Source organism: Macrotis lagotis, chromosome 2 (genome assembly GCF_037893015.1).
Source record: "Macrotis lagotis isolate mMagLag1 chromosome 2, bilby.v1.9.chrom.fasta, whole genome shotgun sequence".
Lineage (NCBI taxonomy): Eukaryota > Metazoa > Chordata > Mammalia > Peramelemorphia > Peramelidae > Macrotis > Macrotis lagotis.
The window spans coordinates 250,919,812-250,940,410 of record NC_133659.1 but is presented as its reverse complement, the minus strand read 5'-3'; the positions used below and the strand labels follow the sequence as shown (position 1 = coordinate 250,940,410).

The following is a 20,599-nucleotide window of genomic DNA, read 5'->3' as shown; positions in this document are numbered from 1 at the left end:
AGTATGCTTTTTAAATAAGGCAAAAAAATAAAGGATTTGCTATCATTTCTCTACAATGGAAATTCAGAGTGATATATATATATGTATGTATATATATATACATACATATATATATATATATATATATATATATATATTTATAGTACAGGTATTAGGTTACCTACTAAGTTGAAGAAACTTTTCATATCAGAGTGTGTGGGGCAGGAGAAGGGTCCGAAATTAAGAATGTGGTTAGACAAAGGATATCTAGTATAATTAATACTTATTCTGATATATTTCAGGTTTGTCTGTGATACAATTTGGGATTTTCTTGGAAAAGATACTGAGTAGTTTGTTATTTTCTTCTCCAGCTCATTTTACAAATGAGAAAATGGAGGCAAAGAGGGTTAAGTGAAGGGCCTGGGGTCATAATGCAAGAATGCTTACTAATAAAAAAGAGATCAGTGGCACTCTTGAATGCCAATGACCCCTTTGGTAGGGTCACAATCAATAGCTCTTAGAAGAATAAATGTTCCAGAGGGTGGCAAGCAACTCTGAATGGTTAAAAATTAATAAGAAAATGAATATTACAATAAAAGGTAGATTATATTTCAATGAGGAAGTCATTTCTTATATATTGGATTGTGCCTCATGGACTAATACTAATTACCAAATTATTATATTTAAATTTTGGAATTTTGAAATCAAGAATGAATGAAAAACCAAAAGAAAAATCTAGTAACTTACATACATACACATAAAAAGATAGGAATGAAGTAGGGATAATGAGTACTCTTTTGGATATGTTGAGTTCAAGATGTATCAGGGAAGCAACCTGTAGCAGCAGCTAAATGGCTAACTGTGGAATGCAGAATACCTGGGTTTAAGTCTTGCTTCTTCTAGCTGTGTGAGCATGGGCAAGTCATTCAAGTTCTTAATGCCTGAGGCAGGTTTCTAAGACTATAGATCACAAAAAAAGATATAGTTATAAATTGGTAGAGGAAATTTCCTCACTGGAAGTTCTCCATAGTGATGAAATCACAGATCTGTACAATATATACAGATATATAATTACTTATACATAATATTATTTATATTGTATATTTATATTTTATATAAATGATATATTCCATAAAATATGTCACAAAATATAGAATAAACAAACTATATATATAAATATAAATATGGATATAAATATAAATATAAATATAAATATAAATATAAATATAAATATAAATCTATTTGATACCTGGGCAAGGGGACTTCGATATCCAAACAATGAAAAATACCTGAGAGGGTCTATTCTATAATAAATGGAGTCCTGGACTTTGAGTCTAAAGACTTAGATCCTTTAGTTAAAACAAAACAACAAAGTTTTTATGTTACATAAATGGTGTAATTCTCTAGGATCTTACCAGAAAACCCATGGGTGGTTGACATTCTTTTGAATGCCAACCACAAAAGAAAATATTGGGAACAATTTATACAGAATGAACAAAGAATCATAAACCTTTTGGTGGCTAGTCAATCAGGTTATACATTTATTTATTGATCCAGAGGTTTGTTCATGTGTCAAAAACTGATAAGATCTGATCTTCCAGGACTGCTGTCTCTTCTTACCAAGATGTTAAAAGCAACGAATTTATCTCTGGTCTAGGTGACCAGAGCAGTTTCTCCTGCTTTCTGCAGGAGATTCCCTATCTGATGCACAACTTGAAAGTCATTCTTTGAGGTGCATGAATTTCTTAAGATCTACACAGACAAAATCTTTCCCTTTGATCTATCAAAAAAGAACAGATCCTGTGGAAAGGGGCAGATAAACATTCCTTAATTAGAGCTAACAGGAGCATGATTTTCTTTTTAATCAGAGCTATAGAGATCAAGAAATTTTTAATAAACTATTAAAGGATATCAGAGTAGACACTAACAATTTTTCAGTTTCAATTTCCCCTTTTGAAAAATGGTACAATACTTAATTATCCACCTCACAAGACTATTGTGAAAACAGCACTTTGCTAACTATAGTGTTATATCAATGTAAATTATTAGGTTGTTGAATCCATGCCACATAGCCTATAAAGATATCTTCTCACTATTTCTTTAGGTAAACATTGCACAGGTGAACTGTTATTTATGATCTATCTATATATTTGAGCTTGGGGTTAATGAAGCTGAACATAAGACCTTTCACTTGAGAGTGTTACCCTCTCTGGATTCCTACTCTGAATTCATAAGGATTGAGTTCAGTTCTGGAGTAGTTAGACTTTCAAAAGAGGGGACTCAAGTATTTTTCAAATACTCCCTGGTCCATTCTCCCCAGAAAAGAACCTTGAGGACATTTTCTGAAATATTTAATTTGGCTCATGTTTATGTTCTTCCCCCAAAAGGATTAACAAATGTATCTCAAGACTATTAAATGTACAAGAAGGGGAAGGAAATGAGCATTTGTAGAAATGAGACTGTGGGTATCCTTCATTAAAAAAAAAACTGTTTAAAGCATATATTGACATATTAACAATATTTAAAACACAAAAACAGTAACTTAACTCACACTGTATTCATCCAGGATGTGTCAAAAAATGGGATTCAGGAATGCAAAGGGCTCACAGAAGCCCTATAAACAAATTTTTAAAATATGAGACATTGAAAAGACTCACAGAAATCAACTTGTACGAAAACTTCCTCCTGCCTTGAGAGGTCCTAAAGACAAATGGGGCCAATGAACAGATTTCATTTTCATCTTAGGCTGAATAGTAATTCATGGTCTAAACTATCTCACCAGCCAGCCAGTTCATGGCTTAGGCTTTGAGGTTTCAGGCTGATCTAATCAGAGGATCTTCCAAAAAGTGATATAGTTTGCAGGAAGCACCCCACCCCCCATCAGTTTGTTAGCACCAAGACTGAAGTTCTCAACTCTCATGTTTGCCAGATAAAACAAGCATCAATTTCAGAATTGTTGGTCAGTTGCTGTTGGATGTGTGAATGTCATAGCATTCCAAAGGGGACTGAGAGGAAGGAGGTAAGGAAAGATGGAGGAATTGAGAGAGAGAGAGAGAGAGAGAGAGAGAGAGAGAGAGAGAGAAACTAACTGACTTCTTCCTTTAAACCTAAGTAGGATACTTACTTACTCCTCCTGGCTCAGTCTCTTTGGCATAGTTTTTCTTGGTTACACAAAAAGAACATCACCAGAAATGGCTCAAATATATACCCAAGCCCATTACTTTGTTCTTTTGGTAGTTGAAATGAAAATTCAAGGGGAGAAAGATAGCCATTTTCAAGTGTTTGAAAGACTGTCATATAGAAAAAGTTCAAACATTCTGTTTGACCCCAGATGGCTGAAATGGGTAGAAGCTGCAAAAAAGGCAAATTTAGGTTTGGTGTCAGGTTAAAAACTGTCTAACAATTTAAGTTGTCAAAAACAAAACAAACAAACAGAATGAATTCTTCAAGAGGGGGTAGATCCCCATCATTAGTGATCATCCAGAAGAGCAAGAACCTGACTAGGTATTAGGTTCATTTTAGGTATGAATTAGGCCCTGTGGCTACTGAGGTCTCTTCCCAACTCTAACTTCTATGACATTTCTGTGAAAGGGATCTCTCTCTCTCTCTCTCTCTCTCTCTCTCTCTCTCTCTCTCTCTCTCTCTCTCTCTCTCTCTCTCTTTGTCTTTTTTGTTCCTGCTCCCTTTCTCCCTCCTCTTACTTGTTCTTCTTCTTTCTGCTCTCCCCCAACCACACAAAAAAGATTTAAGTATAGGATGCAATTTTGAGGTTTAAAAAATTTTAGACATATAAACACAAGAAGCTACTTTCAGTAAAATTCCAGTAAAAAGTTCTTGTCATGCCTGACATGAAAACAAAAGCTGAAGTTCTTGAACTTGGGAAATAAATATGCCTAATTATTAATGATGTGGAGAGGGAAATAATCAAGTAATTATCAAAGAAAAAAGTCAAGAATATGGTTTTTAAAAATACCTAGTTTATTTTTTAAGCATTGAATCAATCACAGATGCTTAGATCATTTCATTTTACTCATTTTATAGATGATTCATTGAAAGACAAAAAAAAGCAGGAGAAAAGAGAAAAAGTAAATTGTGACATCTTGAATAAAGACAATTAGATAAAGTTTGCATTTTAAAAAATAAATAGAAACCTATCCTAAACCACTGTGAAAGCTCATTGTTTCTCATGCTTTAATGCCTAATTACCTTTTCTGAGCCTTAATTCACTCTAGAAGAACAATTCCAGATACCACCAGGTCAGTTTCAACTGAGAACCCCTTGAGCATTAATCCTAGCAAAGAGTGACAGACTGATACATTTGCAAAAGTAAATAACAATTTCTCCTACCTTCAACCAGTGTCAGTCCTTCCTGCCTCTGGAGGAGACAGAGGAGGAGGGTTAAGGTCCCTGTTCCCTAAAGGGGTCCATGGAAGCTTGAAGGCCCTTCCCCTTCCTTATCATTCTCCTCCACCCTATCGCCTTGTTTACTTTTTTGTCTTTGCATGATTTCTCTCCAAGGATCCTGTTTCTGGGGGACAGGAGGGGGGTATTGGGGAAGGCGAAGTCAACCTAACCTATAGATTCATTCAGTAAACTGTGCAATGTGTTTATCACCTGGGGAAATCTCATCTTCAATAAGTGTGAGTGGGGAAAAGTGTCAGCAGAACTATGTAAAACTCAGAGGACAAGAAATTTGTGATGGAAGAAACTCTAAGAACATTTCAGTTACTGTAGCCTTGATCTCTGTAGAAACACCGTTGAGTCTTAGAACACTCAGTATAATAAATATGATGCAGGAGATATTCTCTGAGACCATTTCTGTTACCACAGCCTTACCCTTGAAAATATATCTATGGGGCGGCTAGGTGGCATAATGAATAAAGCACTGGCCCTGGAGTCAGGAGTACCTGGGTTCAAATCCGGTCTCAGACACTTAATAATTACCTAGCTTGGGCAAGCCACTTAACCCTGTTTGCCTTGCAAAAACCTAAATATATATATATATAGTCTCAGAACACAGAGAAGATAAAATGATTGTTATTTTTTTCTTTCTCACTAATTTATTTCTGTACTTAGTATTTTATTTTTCCTCCAATTAACATGTAAAAACAATTTTTAACATTAGTATTTAAAATTTGCAGCTCTAAATTCCCTCCTTTTCCTCTACCCCCACTGAGAAAACAAGCAATTTGACATAGGACATATATGTGCAGTCATGCAAAACATATTTCCACATCAGTCGATTTAAAAAGAAAACTAAGACAAAAATGTCCAAGAAAAATAAAGAAAAGGTTTTGGTTAATCTGTATTCAGAGTCCATTAGTTCTTTCTCTGGGGATGGATATCATTTTTTACCATAAGTGCTTCACAGTTGTCTTGGATCATTGTATTGCTAAGAATAGCTAAATCTTTTGCAGCTGATTATCTTACATTATTGTTACTGGTTATAGTGTTCTTCTGGTTCTACTCATTTCATTTTGCATCATTTCTTGTAAGTTTTGTTCATGTTTTTTTCTGAGAACATTTGACTTGTCATTTGTTGTAACAAAACAGTACTCCACACAATTACATAGCACAACTTGTTTAGCCATTCCCCAATTGATAGACATTCCCTCAATATCCAATTCTTTACCACCATAAAAGACTTGTTATAAATATTTTTTGTATCTATAGGTCTTTTTCCTTTTTGTTTTGTTTTTTCTTTTAGGATCCAGAACTAGTAGTGGCAATACTAGGTCAAAGGGTATATGCGTAGTTTTAGAGTCCTTTGGGAATAATTCTAAATTGTTCAACATAATGGTTGAATGACATCTCAATTCCACCAACAGAGTTTTAGGGTCTAAATTTTCCCACATTTCCTTCAACATTAAGAGAAGATACTTGTAACATGATTCAAAGTATTCAATAACATTTCAATTGCCTCAAGCTTAGTTTTGGTAAAAGCTGATTTATTTGGGAAAAGTTAGACCTCCCATCTTGGTCATGTTACATGAAAAATAAAAGTAAACTAAAGCAAAATTTTTTTAAATGTATTTTTAATTGATAAAAATTCCTTGAGTTAGATACTAAGATGGATCAGTGATTTCTGCATTGTATGTGGTTCTTTCATTTATCCAAGTCTTCTCATCCAAAGGGGTACCTATCTATAGATTTCCATAAATTTCCATGGGGTATAGATAAATTTATCTGACAATTTTCACTATGAGTGGCAGAAAAAAAGATATTTGCAATGTATTTAAATCCATTGCAGAAAATATTAATTAAATCTAATTAAATTAATAAAATCCATTGTAGAGAAATAGGGAAATGTTATAAATAACTTTCTAAAATGCTCCAAACTAAATCACTTTATTTATATTGAGCATGGTAACAGAGAATATAGGTAAAACTTGGAATAAATATTCAGAATTAAAAAGTGTAAGAGTCAAAAATTTATAAAGTATAGAAGCCTGAGCCCTGAACTTCTTGATATAATTTTTTAGATTGTTTTTTTGCGAGGCAATGGGATTAAGTGACTTGCCTAAGGTCACACAGCTAGGTAATTAGTAAGTGTCTGAGACTGGATTTGGTGCTCTATTTACTGTGCCACCTAGGTGCCCCCTAAGGCCTGAACTTCTTAAACAAGAAAAGATTTGGCAGCTGTTGGCTGTGGCAAGTGCTAAATGAAAAAACCCAAAGTAAAATTAATTATATTTTAAGAGATTTCTATCTATTGAACTCTGCTTAAAGATTATTCATTTCAGAATCAACTATATGAACTTGGGAAAACTATTAACTGCTTGGAGAAAAAATCAAATTAATACAGAAATTAGATGAAGGAAGATAGGAAGAAGATGCTACATGTAAGAAATGAAAAACCAATTGCAAAGCATTTAACACAGTGCCTGCAACATAATAGATGCTTAATAAATGCTTGTTTCCATCCCTTCTATTACTTTGTAAAAAATTATTTGCTTTATCAACAGGTCAGACATGGCAGCCAAGAACAATATTAATTTAGAAAATAAATTTGAATATTCACAAATTTATGAAGAAATATGAAAAACTGCAGTTGAGAAAAAAGAAAACATTGTGAGACTCAAGTCAAATCATGCAAAATTGATTTATAGATGAAACTAGGAGGGAAAGAAATATGAAGGGAATAGATTTGTTGATATTTTTCCAGGGATCTACTCACCAATAATAATAGTGAGACCAACCCATTTGGACAAACTGGCAAAAAAATTCATAAGTTGTGGTTAGAAAGAGTGACATATAATAATATGTAGAGAAAAAATTCGATCCTGGAAGTAACAATTTTATTTTACTTTTATTAATGTTTTAATATATTTCTAATTACATATAAAACAAATTTTAATCTTTATTTTGCTTTTACAATTTTGAGTTCCAAGTTATCTCAGATATTCCCTTCCCATTATTGAGAAGGCAAACAATTTGATAAAGGTTATATATATTCAGTTATGCAAACATATTTCCATATTAATCAAATTATAAAAGAAAATACAGGCAAAAATAAAACAAGAAAAATATAGTAAGTTGTGAATAAAGAACCAGTACACTTTGATTTACATTTTTCCCAAATGATTCCATCAATTCCTTTTCTGAAGGTGTATAGCATTTTTCATCAAAGATGCTTCAGAATTGCCTTGGATCTTTGTATTGCTGAGGATAGTTAAGTCACACACAGTTAATCATTGTATTGTATCGTTGTATATAGTGTTCTCCTGGTTCTGCTTAATTCACTTTGCCTGGATCATGTAAGTCCTTTCAGGTTTTTCTGAAAGCATCCTGTTCATTTCTTATCATACAATAGTATTCCATTATAATCATATACTACAACTTATTCAGTCATTCCCCAACATATGGACATCCCTTAAATTTCTAAAGCTTTGTCACTGCAAACAGCTACTATAAATATTTTTATATAAGTAAATCATCCTTTCCTCCTCCACACACTTTATGATTTTGAGATACAGATCTAACAGTAATATTTTTGGATCAAAGAATTTATACAGTTTCATAAGAGCTTTGAGCATGGATCCAAATTGTTCTTCAAATATGCTTAGATCAGTACACAATTCTCCCAATAATATATTAGTATGCTATTATTTCTATCTCATCTCCAATATTTTATCATTTTCCTTTTCTATTAGCCAATCTGATAGGTGTGAAGTGGTACCCAGAGCTGTTTTAATTTGCATTTTTCTCATTAATAGTGATTTAGATCTTTGATTTATTCATCTAAAACTATCTCTTTATATCATTTAACCATTTATCAGTTATCATTTATATTCATAAAATTTTGCCTCAGTTTTCTATATTTCTGAGATAAACTTACTGTAAATTCCCACTTTCAAGAACCACTCAGTTTTCTGCTGTCCTAATCTTGACTGTGTTGGTTTTGTTTATGCAAAGTCTTTTTTAATTAAATGTAATCAAAGTTATCTGACATCCCATAATATTTTCTATTTCTTGTTTGACAATAAATTAATCTGCTATCAAAAGATCTGACATGAAAACTATTCCACACTCTCTTAATTTGCTTAAGATATCACCTTTAATTTCTAAATCTTGTATACAGTGTGACCTTATTTTAGTATATGCTTTATACCTAGTTTCTTCCAAACTGCTTTCCAGTTGGATCAGTCTTAATCAAATACAAGATTAAGTTGGTCATTTCCTGCTATATATTGTATTTGTAACCTTTATACTTGTCTATCACTTTTATTTCTTAACCAGTACTAGAATGTCTTGCTGTTACTGTTTTGTAGTATAGTTTGAGATCTGATACAGTCAATCTACCTTCTTTCACGTTTTTACATTTTATTTCCTTGATATTTTTGACTTTTTGTTCTTCCAAATGAATTTTGTTCTAGATCTATAAATTTTTTGTTAGTTTCAATGCTATGACACTGAATGAGTAAATTAATTTAGATAAAATTGCCAATTTTATTATGTTGATTCAGTCTATCCATGAGCAATTGATAGTTTTCCAATTGTTTAGATCTGACTTTATTCATATGAAAAATGTTTTGTAATTTTGTTCATATAATTCTTGGCTTTGTCATGGCAAGTAGACTCATTGGCAAGTAGTTTATATGTCTACAGTTATTTTAAATGGATTTTTTTTCTTTCTGTCTCGTTGCTAAATTTTCATGGTAAAATATAGAAATACTGATGATTGGTGAGGATTTACTTTATATCCTTCAACTTTGCTAATTTTTTTAGTTGATTCTAGGAATTTTCCAAGTATACCTTTAAATCATCTTCAAATAATTAAAGTTTTATTTTCTCATTGTTTATTGTAATTCCTCCAAGTTCTTTGTCATAATAATGAGAAGAAAAGGAACTTGAAGGAATTAGGATAAGCAATGAGATAATCATGAATTTTATTGGCTTTTTTATTAATATGGTTAATTATGCTGATAATTTTTCTAATGCTGAACCAGTACTACATTCTCTGGGTATAAATCCCACCAGTTCAAATGCTATTATTTTATATATATGTATATCTATCTATCTATCTATCTATCTATCTATCTATCTATCTATCTAAAATCTCCTTACTAGCATTTTATTTAAAATCCTTATATTGATATTCATTAAGGAAATTGGTTTATAATTTTCCTTCTGGTTTAGGTATTACTGCCATTTTTGTGTCATAAATGGAATTTGGTAGAAGTCCTTTGCCTCTTTAATAATTGGAATTAATTGCTCTTTAAATGGTAGAATTTATTTCTCATTGGTAGTGGAATGATCCTTTTAAAATTTTTGATACTAGTAATTTGGTTTTCCTCTTTCTAAAAATATAAACACTTAATGGTTTGTCTACTTTATTGTTCTTTGTCATAAAGCCAGTTACTTTTTTGTTTATTAGTTCAATAGTGCTTTTGCTTTCAATTTTATTAATATCTCCTTTGATTTTCAGGATTTCTATCTTGGTATTTAATTTGCACTTTTTCCTAGTTTTTTTTAACTGCACCTACTTAATTGATATGCTCTTTCTCTGTTTTATTGATGCATTTAGATATATAAAATTTCCCCTATATGCTGTTTCGGTATATAGTATATAAATTTTGTTATTGTCCACTTTTGGCATTCTCTGTAATGAAATTATTTATTATTTTTATAATTTGTTCTTTGACCCACTTATTATTTAGAAATTGTTTAGGTTCCACTTAATTTAAGATATGTTTCTTTGACCCTATTTTGAAAATACTTTTTATTACATTGTGATCAGAAAAGGATGCATTTAATATTTATGTTTTTCTGGATTTGGTTGTGAGTTTTCTTACGTCCTAATATATATGGTCAATTTTTTGTGGGTGTCATGAATTACTGAGGAAAAAACTATATTATTTTCTATTTTCCATTCAATTTTCTGCAGAGGTCTATCACATCTATTTTTTCTAAAATTCTGTTTATTTCCTTAATTTCTTTTTCATTTATTTTTTCCAGTTATATTTATCTAGTTCTATGACAGGAAAGTTGAGGTTAACAAGTAAAATTTTATTGCCTATTTTTTCCCATAACATTTACCTTTTCTTTAATAATTTGGATTTTTAATATATATAAACAATGTTCATATTGCTTCATTGTGTATGGTACCTTTTGCAACATGTAGTTTCCTTCATATATATTTGTATGAATATATATATATATACATGTATGAATATACATGTATATATATAAATATAAAGAGATACAATGATAAACAGTATACATGTATATTTATATGTATGAGTCTGTATATATGTGCATATATGTATTCACATATATATCTATACATAGACACATATATTTTATATATTATAAATTTATGTAAGTATAAGAATGGAAATATATATATAAATATATATATATATTTCTACCCCAATTAATCATAGAAGTCCCAAACTGCTAGATTCAGTTACTCAATCAAAAATGTAAGCTAGGTATGACCAAGTTCTAGCTTTAATAATAGGTAGCACTTACATGGTGTTTAATATTCATAGAGATTTTACCTATTTTATCTCACTTGATCCTCTCAACAGCTTTCTGATTGAGATATTATTATCTATTTTATAGATGGGAAACTGAGTCGAAGAGACATTAAATGACTTATCTGGCAGGAACAAAGCTAGTTAATACTTTGGAAAGGTTTTCAACTCAGGTTTTCCTAATTCCACATCCAATATTCAATTCCTTGTGCCACCTTGTTTTCCTAATTTGGTGAGAAATTTGCTTTGATCCTTGGATAAATATAGATGATTATATACAGGAAATGTCCTGAGATCCATTGAAAGAATCAGACATACTTTTGTGGTAAGTGTTAAGCTAGTTCAAAATCGCAGGCTAGCTATGGCTCATTTAAATGGCAATTGAATCCTTTGCTGAAAGACTACTGAGATCAAATTGCCTTTAGGAAGAGAGGAGTGTATGTATTCTTCTTCCCCTCCCATTAACCAGAGAGCAAAGGTGAAAGATCAGAAAGAGCTGTACTTCCCATTGGCATAGAAGTGTTATCAAAATAGAGGTGGGTGATGGAGCTTAAAATCATATCAAAGACAAATCAGCAGCTTCAGTGACTGTGATTCCTCAGGATAGAGAGAAATGCATGATATGGATTCTATAAAGGCTCCACCTTTTAGAAGCCAACAGAGTTGGAGAAATTTCATGAGGACTGCAAGAAGGGGGAAAAAATAACTCAAAACATTTCTAGTGATTAGCAGTTGAGTTATTCCTTTATCACATAGTTTCCTTGCATGTGTTTATCACTGCCATTTTACTATAATTTTTAGCCCATTTTCCCCAGGAATCTTGTGTAAGGGGAAAATACAACCCTAATTTGGATGGAGAAATATTAAAAATATTCCCAATAGTTATGAAGGCTTAGCATAGAATTGAAGACCATAGGACCTCAAGCTGTTTTCCTCACTGTTGTCTTTTGAAGACCAGGGATAAAGAAAAGAACAAAACTAATCCTTGAACTTGAAAGTTAGCTAAAAAGGTGATGTTTGAGCATGGGATTCAAACTACACTATCAGGATGACAGATTCTTATCTAGAGAAGTGTACCTAAAAAGGCTAGGAAGAATGTGTTTGTCATTAACTTGCAAGACTAATTAAATGTCTTTAATTATTAAGAAGGATGGGGCAGGGGCAGCTCAGAGCACCAGCCCTGGAGTCAGGAGGACCTGAGTTCAAATCTGATCTCAGTAACTTAATAATTACTTAGCTGTGTGATCTTGGGCAAGTCACTTAACCCTATTGCTTTGCAAAAAAACAAACAAAAATAAGGTTAAGAGAGAGAGATTGCCTATATAAATATCTATATAGACTGAAGCACCTAGAACTATTTAAAAGATAAATATACACAAGGAAATTCAAGACCAAAGGGAATTGGGAAGGGAACATAAAGGTGTTTTGGGGTGAAGATCAAAGAAAGATGTTAAGTGTTCATATGGAGCTTCAGTGCTATTTACTGTAGGCTAAAAATGAGGAGAATATACTCAGAATGGAGAATTCAGCCAATAGAATTAGCAACACCCAATTCTTCAGGGCTACTCCTAGGCTAACACCTATAGGATTGTGTAGCAGCCTGATTCTGGAATAGTGTCATTCTGTTATATTATTATATATTATTATTATTTATCAAATAAATTCATAATATATATAAATACCTATTGCAAAAAACAACCATTTGAAAATATGCTCCAAATAATAATAATAATAATAATAATAATAAAAGAAATATCAATTAAAGCAACTTGGATTTCCCCTCACACCCTGCTAATTGGCAAAGTTAAAAGAACTATAAATAGCTATTACTTGAGAGATTGTGGGAAGAAAGAGACATAAATACACTCTTGGTAAAACTGTGCATTAGTATGGCTGGGTAGCAGTTTGGAATTATGCAAAAAAATCAATTAAAAACAAAAATTTATTAAGTACTTACTGTTTGCTAGCCACTGTCATATAAAGAATGAAATAAACCCTAGTCTAAGGAGTTCACATTATAACGGGTGAGACATCCTTATATATATAAATAACTAAATAAAATAAAAACAAGTAAAGAAGTTATTAGCTGCCTGATTTAATCAGAGAAAGAGCTCCAGGATAATTATTCTTTTACTACTTCTCTTAATTACTGCTCTTAATTATTACTGTATTATTGCCTCTGTGCCAGGTTTGTGACCTATTTCCAGATTCCACAGTTATTTTCTTTTTCTGTTTAGGTGGACCACTTAACTTCTATGATAAAAGGACATCTCTTTTTCCTTTCTCAGTCACTTTCTAATTCTTCTTCTTACTTTTTTGTATTTAACCAATGTATCTAACAATCTTTCCCATTCTTTCAAGTTAAAAGCCTTTTAATTGAATTTGCAAGTCTTGACAACACTTATCAGCCTTTTTTAGAAGGTGTACTTCATCTCTGGGCAGGAATTTTCCAAGTCTATTTTAGTTTAGAATTTTCTTTGCTTTTAATATTAGTGTTTTGAAACATATTCTCAGTCACCATCTTTTCCAAAATTTATATATCTTCCTCTAATGGCTCCTTTCCTCACATCATCTTAGCTGAGATCTTTGCCTCATATTTCACTATGAAAATTGAGATGAGAGTTACTACTTCTCTTCTTATCTTACATTACCTTGGATGCCTTGACCCTCTCTTTTCCCTCCCCTCCCCTCCCTTCCTTTTTTTACTTATAAGAAAAATGAAGAAATATTACTTGCCAAGACAAATTCTTAAGAAAAATGAAGAAATATTACTTGCCAAGACAAATTCTTCTGCATGCATAAGTGATTTTATTCTATCCTTTCTTTTCTAGCATACTGCACAACCATTTCCACCTTTCACTTATCTTTAATTTCTTGATTTCTACTGACTTCTCAAGTGCAGGTAAACAAATCCATGTTTCCCCCATCTTCAAAAAAAGCCTTTCTTGATTTCAGAAAAACCTGAAAAGGCTTGCATGAATTGATGCAAAGTGAAATGAGTACAACTAAATGAACATTGTACACACTAAGAACATTGTCGGGTAATGACCAAGACTTATGATGGAAAATACCATCCCTATTCAGAGAAGGAACTGTGAAGTTTAAATTAAGACTAAAACTTATCTTCAAGTTTTAAAAGCTGTCTTATGTAATAAGTCATTTTTCCTCTCTCTAATGTTTTCTTTCTTCTGTTTGAATTTGATTCTTCTCTCACTACATGATCAATATGGATCTATTGTTTAGCATAGTTTAAATGTTAGAGCCTACTAACTAACTACTACTAACTACTAACTAGCTTTCTGTCAGGAAGAGAAGGGAGGAAGGGAGGGAGGGAGAAAAACGTAAAACTCAAAACCTTGAACAAAAAAAAGGTTGTTAAAAACTAGCATTGCATGTAGTTGGAAAAGCAAATAAATAAAATATTTTTTTTAAAAAAGAGCCACAATAAAGAAAAAGTCCTCCCTTAATCTATTCATCCCCTCTGACTATTGTTTTATATCTCTTTTCCCTTTTAGAACTAAACTCCTTAAGAAGGCCATCTTACCATTGGTTCTTTCACTCCCCCTCCCCTTTTTAACTTTAGAGGCTCAATCAGTTGAAATTGCTCTTTCCAATATAACCATTGATTAATTGACATTTTTCAGTCCTTATCCTTCTTGACTTCTTACCACCTTCTTTTTGACACTTTCCTCTTTAGGTTTGAGTGACACCACTATCTCTTGCATTTCTTTCTATTTGTTTGACCATTCTTCAGTCTATTTTCCTGGATCTCCATCCAGTATGTCATGCCTTCAAATGATGAGTGTCCCCCAGGACTCTGTCCATCTTCTATACTAATTCATTAGATTATTTTAATAGCTCCTATGGATTCAATAACCATCTCTGCTATGAATCTAACTTGAAAAAAAGTGAATTTTCTGGATATATTTTTATAGTCCCATTAAAACAAAATCATTTCAAGTGTTCTTATAAATATTCATTTATGTAATTTTTATTTATTTCTCTTACTTTGTCTTTCCTTCAGCATCTAGGTGGCATAGTAGCTAGAACTCTGAGCCTGAATAAGGAGGACCAGAGTTCAAATTTACCCTCAAATTCTAATTAGGTATGATCCTGGGTTGCCTGTTTCCTCATCTATAATATGGATATGATCCTGAGCATGTCACTTAACCTCTATCTGTTTACTTATCTGTAAAATGGGAACAATAATAACATCTACCTAGAAGGGTTATTGTGAATATCAAATAAAATAATATGTATTAGTTACTTAGCACAGTGATTGATACATTGTAGGTACTTTAAAAATGCTAAAAATTTATTCCCTCCCTTACTTTAGATGTCAAGACTATATTTGTTAAATAGGAGTACAAGAGGAGTAAAGCCTCTATTTCTACTTTTTATAATACTTTTAATATTTAATTTCTTGTTTAAACAGAAACATAATGTATTTATATAAAATTAGCAAAAATCAGAGGGGCTGCATTTTACTTCTTTTCCTGGATGAACATCTGGGCAAACTCCTTCAGTGCTTTAGTTGCTCTATCAGGGAAGGTTCATAGTCACTATCCAATGATAAAGCCAACCAGTGACTGCAGCTAAAAAATAGCATTTTGCTTCTGGTGATTTTCACCTTCTCCTCTATATTTATCTGGGCTCTCAAAAGTTTCCACTGTTCTAATCCTTGATTCTTTCATGCCTTTGAAGTTCCCATGAACCCTGTATTGATATGGAATCATAGAGGTCCTTTTTCCTGGGCTGTATATCTCTGAAGTCTGAACTGATTATAGTCTATCACCAGTGATAGTTTTGGTGTGTGTGTCTAAATATTTGATGAGAGTCAGGTCAAATAGAGGTGTACATGTAAAGTCGTGATACAAACTCCATTATTTTATTTTTGGATACTCAGACTTTTATAGCAAAACTTTTCTCAGACATGACAGGTTAGATGAAACCCTGCTGCATAGCTCCCTGGATCGAATCTACAATTTTTATCCTTGGAAATCCACAGACTTTCTTATCAGAAAGTTTCCCACACACCTCTAACTCCACAGATGTTTAGGTCAGGGTCCTCTGGTGAGCCAATAATTCCACTTAATGAGCACGAATACATGCATATCTCTGGTGACCTTAGTCACCAGAGATATGCATATAACACTCTCAGGACCTGGCCCTTGACAATCATCTTTTTGAGCAAGTTTTGCTCATGACCTCAATAGAACATATGTGATACTTTTTTACAAGAAAACAAATTTGGCCTCACAGACATCCCAATGAGGATGTTTTGAGAATGAAACATGTCTATGGTCGGTTAAAATAGTACAACATACCAAGTTGATGTACCTATGCAAGAAAATTCAGAAACCTAAGTGAGGAAGCATTGAAGAGAATATCTGGGTAAATAACAATAAAATAAACAACAGAAGGAATGTTATCATCAAAATATAGAAAATATAACATGGACAGAAAATAGAAATAAATAAGAAAGTCAAGCAATAGATTACAAATCTAACCCTGAGGCATATTATAATAGTGATGAAGGACTTCAATTATCTATATGTCTCTTTGCCCAAAGTCCTCTCACTCTGCCCAAAGTATAACAGCTAATGATTTTTTGACTTTTCCTTGTCAACAGGTATGGCACCAAGCATCTCCTGGCATCATTTGCACCTGTGTGAATGATATCTAATGTGACAGACACACCCTCATCTATCTGGCCTGGTTCACTCAATCCAAACTGTCTCAAACTAGCATATTTGGTTTTTTTGTTTTTTCATAATGGGGACCAACCATATTCACAACCACATGGTTACAATTCAAAAATCTCTCTCAGGATCCAAGGAGGTCACTCTGCTGGAGATAGTTGGAAGAATACAGTTTTCACAAAATCAGTCAGTTATATCACTGACTCCTAAACATGAAACCTGTGTTAAAAAAATAACATAAAAGTTAAAATAATGATAATCTTTGCTCAATATATAGCAAGAGCACAAAAATAATCATATTATAATTGTCTATCCATAAAGCTAAGTTATACTCTCCTATAAATGGGAGAGTATGTATGGGAGTATGCATCATCCATGGGAAAGAGTATGCACATGCAAAACCATAACAGAGATACATATACATGAGGAACATCATGTTAATGGGGCAATTCATACTTTTGGATGGCAAGCTTCAATGTTCTTGTATCCTTTTTTCTTTTCTGTTGTTTCTTGCAAGGCAGTGGGGTTAAGTGACTTGCCCAATGTCACACAGTTAGGTAATTATTAAGTTTCTGAGGTCATAATTGAACTCAAGTCTTCTTGACTCCAGGGCTAGTGCTCTGTCCACTGTGCCACACAATTGCCCTAGTGAATAGAATAGTCTATATCTGAGAAAAATTGCTTCTCTGTCTACTTAGTGCTGTCTTTCAGTCTCCCAGCTTTCTTTCAAAATCACTATAAATCTTTTCTCAAAAGAAAGCCATCATATAAGTTAGGAATTTATTATTTCAATATATTTTCATCAAACATATACATATACCCATATAGGTGTTACTATATATATATATATATATATATATATATATATATGCATACATGTGCTTATATTACATATATGAATGTATATATAGTAGTTAGTAAATTTATGCTCTATGTCCCTCATTAGAATATATACTCTTTGAATATAGATACCATATTTTGCCCTTTTTTGTTCTCCTAAAACTTAATATAGTGCCTGTGAAAAAAATAAGGATTTGATTAATAATTGACAGACTAAAAAGTTGATCACAGAACAAATAATAGAAACAATAAAAATTATTTTATGAATATAGTCAGATGACCTACAAAAAAGCATGTAATATAGCTAGCTTAAAGTAATACGCAAATGAAAGAGAAGGCCTCTCTGTCACCCCAAAATTATTATGGTTTCAAAGAAAATAGTTCAAATGAATTAAAGAAAAAAGGGGGGGGGGGAAATTTTCTTTCATTCCCCAGGGCAGAATGCAAACAAAAAGTGATGAGAAAGCATAAGTTACTTTCTGTACTCCCATAAATAATATGATATATATTGAAATATGAAAATGTTGCTGCTTGCATTTATTGCCTCTGAAAAATCACTATGACCCTGGAATGCAGGTGTAAAAGAAAACAGAGATTTATTTAAAAAAAGTTACAACACAAAAGAAAAGGATAGGAAAGTTAAGTAGATATTAAAGAAAAGGCCATTGTGGATTGCTGCTTGAATTTGGCCACTTGGTCAAGGCTAAATAGGAGTCTCAGAGGGTAAAAGAGTAAACCCTTTCCCAAATCTCCTTAAATTCTCCTGAGTCCATGAAAGGAGTGGTGACCTGTGAGTGACCCAAGTCCCACATTGGAGATTTCCCCTTTTGAGGAGGGATCTCTTATGGGTGGTCTTACATGTGTTCCAGTGCTTCTGGCTGCCCCTAAAAAAAAAAAGAGAATGCAATCCAGAGCAGATTGAAGGTCAGGCCCTCAGGCTGTGACCCAAATTAGACCTTTAAGGAAGAAGGGAGATTCCCTTTACAATGCAAACAAAAGATTTACAAAATTTGTATGCAGCTGGTTTCAACACTCTCTATGCCCACGTTCCCTGCATCAGAAGCATTCAATCCCCTGAAATTGAATTTATCCTAACATACAGAAGGATAAGTGATTGTAGAATAGTTTTAAAATGGGTTTGAGATCCTTGAAGAAGAAATTTTATAGAACTATGTGAAATATAAGCTAGACTGAGTCTTAATTTTTCTATGGAATAGACAAAAGTTTCATAGTAGTACAGAATATCCTTGCCTGGACATGTTTTAGAAATTAAAATACAAACATCTGGCTGGCAGTGCTATTTTCAATAATCTTTGGAGGGGCCTCCTAGCACCAGAAATCTGTATATAGATATAGTTTGCTATTTTGCCATTTGTCAAACCTAAAGTGGATTTGACATTACATATAGAACTGTGCTCAAGCTGTCCTCAGAAGTTCACAAAAACAACATTGCTAGTGGAACTCAGCTAAATTATCTGGCAAAGATAACATGAAAAATCAGGCTTTATGGCACAAGGGACTAGAGTGCTGTTTACATGTTTCTAGAGTTTTCATACTGGGTGGCTCTTATTTATAAGAAAGTAGTTTCAATTCTTTCTCTCTGCTTTTGATTTGAATTAAGGCCAAAACCTTAATCTGATCACACTGACTGTGGTCTACTTCAGACTGAATTTGTCACTACTCCTTATAGTAGATAATAATTTAGCAGTTTTTTTTCTGCAATTTGATGGAATAGTAAGACATTAAAGGGTCAAATCTACTGCAGGTAAAACTTACCACTGAGCAGATAATGAAATGACTTATTGGGTCAATCTTTAAGATGTGATATAATTTTGCATTTCTGATTATCAACTTACTGTATAATTTGTACTGTTGGTGTTAGTGGTTATTATCAAAAGACAAGCTGAGTCATTCCAGGTCACATGGCAAAGAAAATGGAGGAATAAAAATTTTCTCCCAATCCCCACAAACTCTCAGAGTTTCCCAAATTAAGAACTATACTGAAGTGTTAAAATAATTGCAGCTGTCTCTGGCAGTCAAGGCACCAACAAGTCTAATGAAGTGATAATGTGATAAATTAATAATGGAGAGGACTAATCTTTAATCCTGAATAGGCTCACTCATCACCCAATTTCCACCAATCCATACTCTGCCAAAGAAGCACAATCCAACAAGAGATGGAGCAATAGGGGCGGCTAGGTGGCACAGTGGATAGAGCACTGGCCTTGGAGTCAGGAATACCTGAGTTCAAATCCAGCCTCAGACAATTAATAATTACCTAGCTGTGTGGCCTTGGGCAAAGCCACTTAACCCCATTGCCTTGAAAAATCTAAAAAAAAAAAAAAAAAGAGATGGAGCAATAGTAAAAAGTATAATAGAAAATTTCAATTTCAATGAAATTGAAAAGTTTTTACATAAATACAATTGACGGCAAAAAATGATGATGATGATGGTGAAACTGATGAGAATAAAATGTTCTCAGATAAAGATTTGGGAACCAAGATATTTAAACAAGAAATATCTGTCATCCAACTATCTATCTATCTGTTATCTAGCTATATCTATCTATCCATCTATCTATCATCTTTCTTTCTTTTTCTTTCTTTCTAACTCTATCTATCTATCTATCTGTCTATCTATCTATCTATCTATTGTTTTTTAGTCATATTGAGTTGTGTCCAACTCTTCGTCACCTCATTTTGGGGGCTATCATCAAAAATACTTGAGTAGTTTGCCGTTTACTTCTCCAGTTTGTTGTACAGATGAGGTAACTCAGGCAAACAGGATTAATTAACTTGCCTAGGGTCAAATAGCTACTAAAAGACTGAGGCTGAATTTAAATTCACATCTTCCTGACTTCAGATTTGTTGCTCTATCCACCTAGCTTGCCTATATACACATAACATGCATGTCAGCACAGACACACACACACATACACACACCCTAAATATAGATGTTATATTGTTTGATATGTGTGTGTGTGTGTGTGTGTGTGTGTTGGTTGATTGATTCTTATCCCTCATTATCATAGAAGTCCAAAATGACATCACTATGTTAGAGACAAGTTATAATGGATGACCAGGCCAAGAGTTCAGAAAA

General features: G+C 32.8%; 1 protein-coding gene and 1 long non-coding RNA gene across 4 annotated transcripts in view; one reads left to right on the top strand and one right to left on the bottom strand.

Moving 5' to 3' along the window:
* Window positions 1-20,599, bottom strand: part of LOC141514700 (coiled-coil domain-containing protein 91-like) — a 500,695-nt gene that overhangs the window by 342,558 nt on the left and 137,538 nt on the right. Inside the window, exon 3 of one of the 3 annotated variants that reach the window (XM_074225711.1) lies at window positions 13,661-16,879. The exons of the other annotated variants lie outside the window; for them this stretch is intronic. Coding sequence (XP_074081812.1) covers window positions 16,844-16,879 — 36 coding nt within the window. The 3' untranslated portion in view covers window positions 13,661-16,843. Of the gene's footprint in view, window positions 1-13,660; window positions 16,880-20,599 lie in introns of those variants that run through there. 3 annotated transcript variants of the gene reach the window in all.
* LOC141514702 (uncharacterized) overlaps window positions 1-20,599 on the top strand; it is a 344,275-nt gene that overhangs the window by 284,223 nt on the left and 39,453 nt on the right. The gene's annotated exons all lie outside the window — the stretch shown is intronic.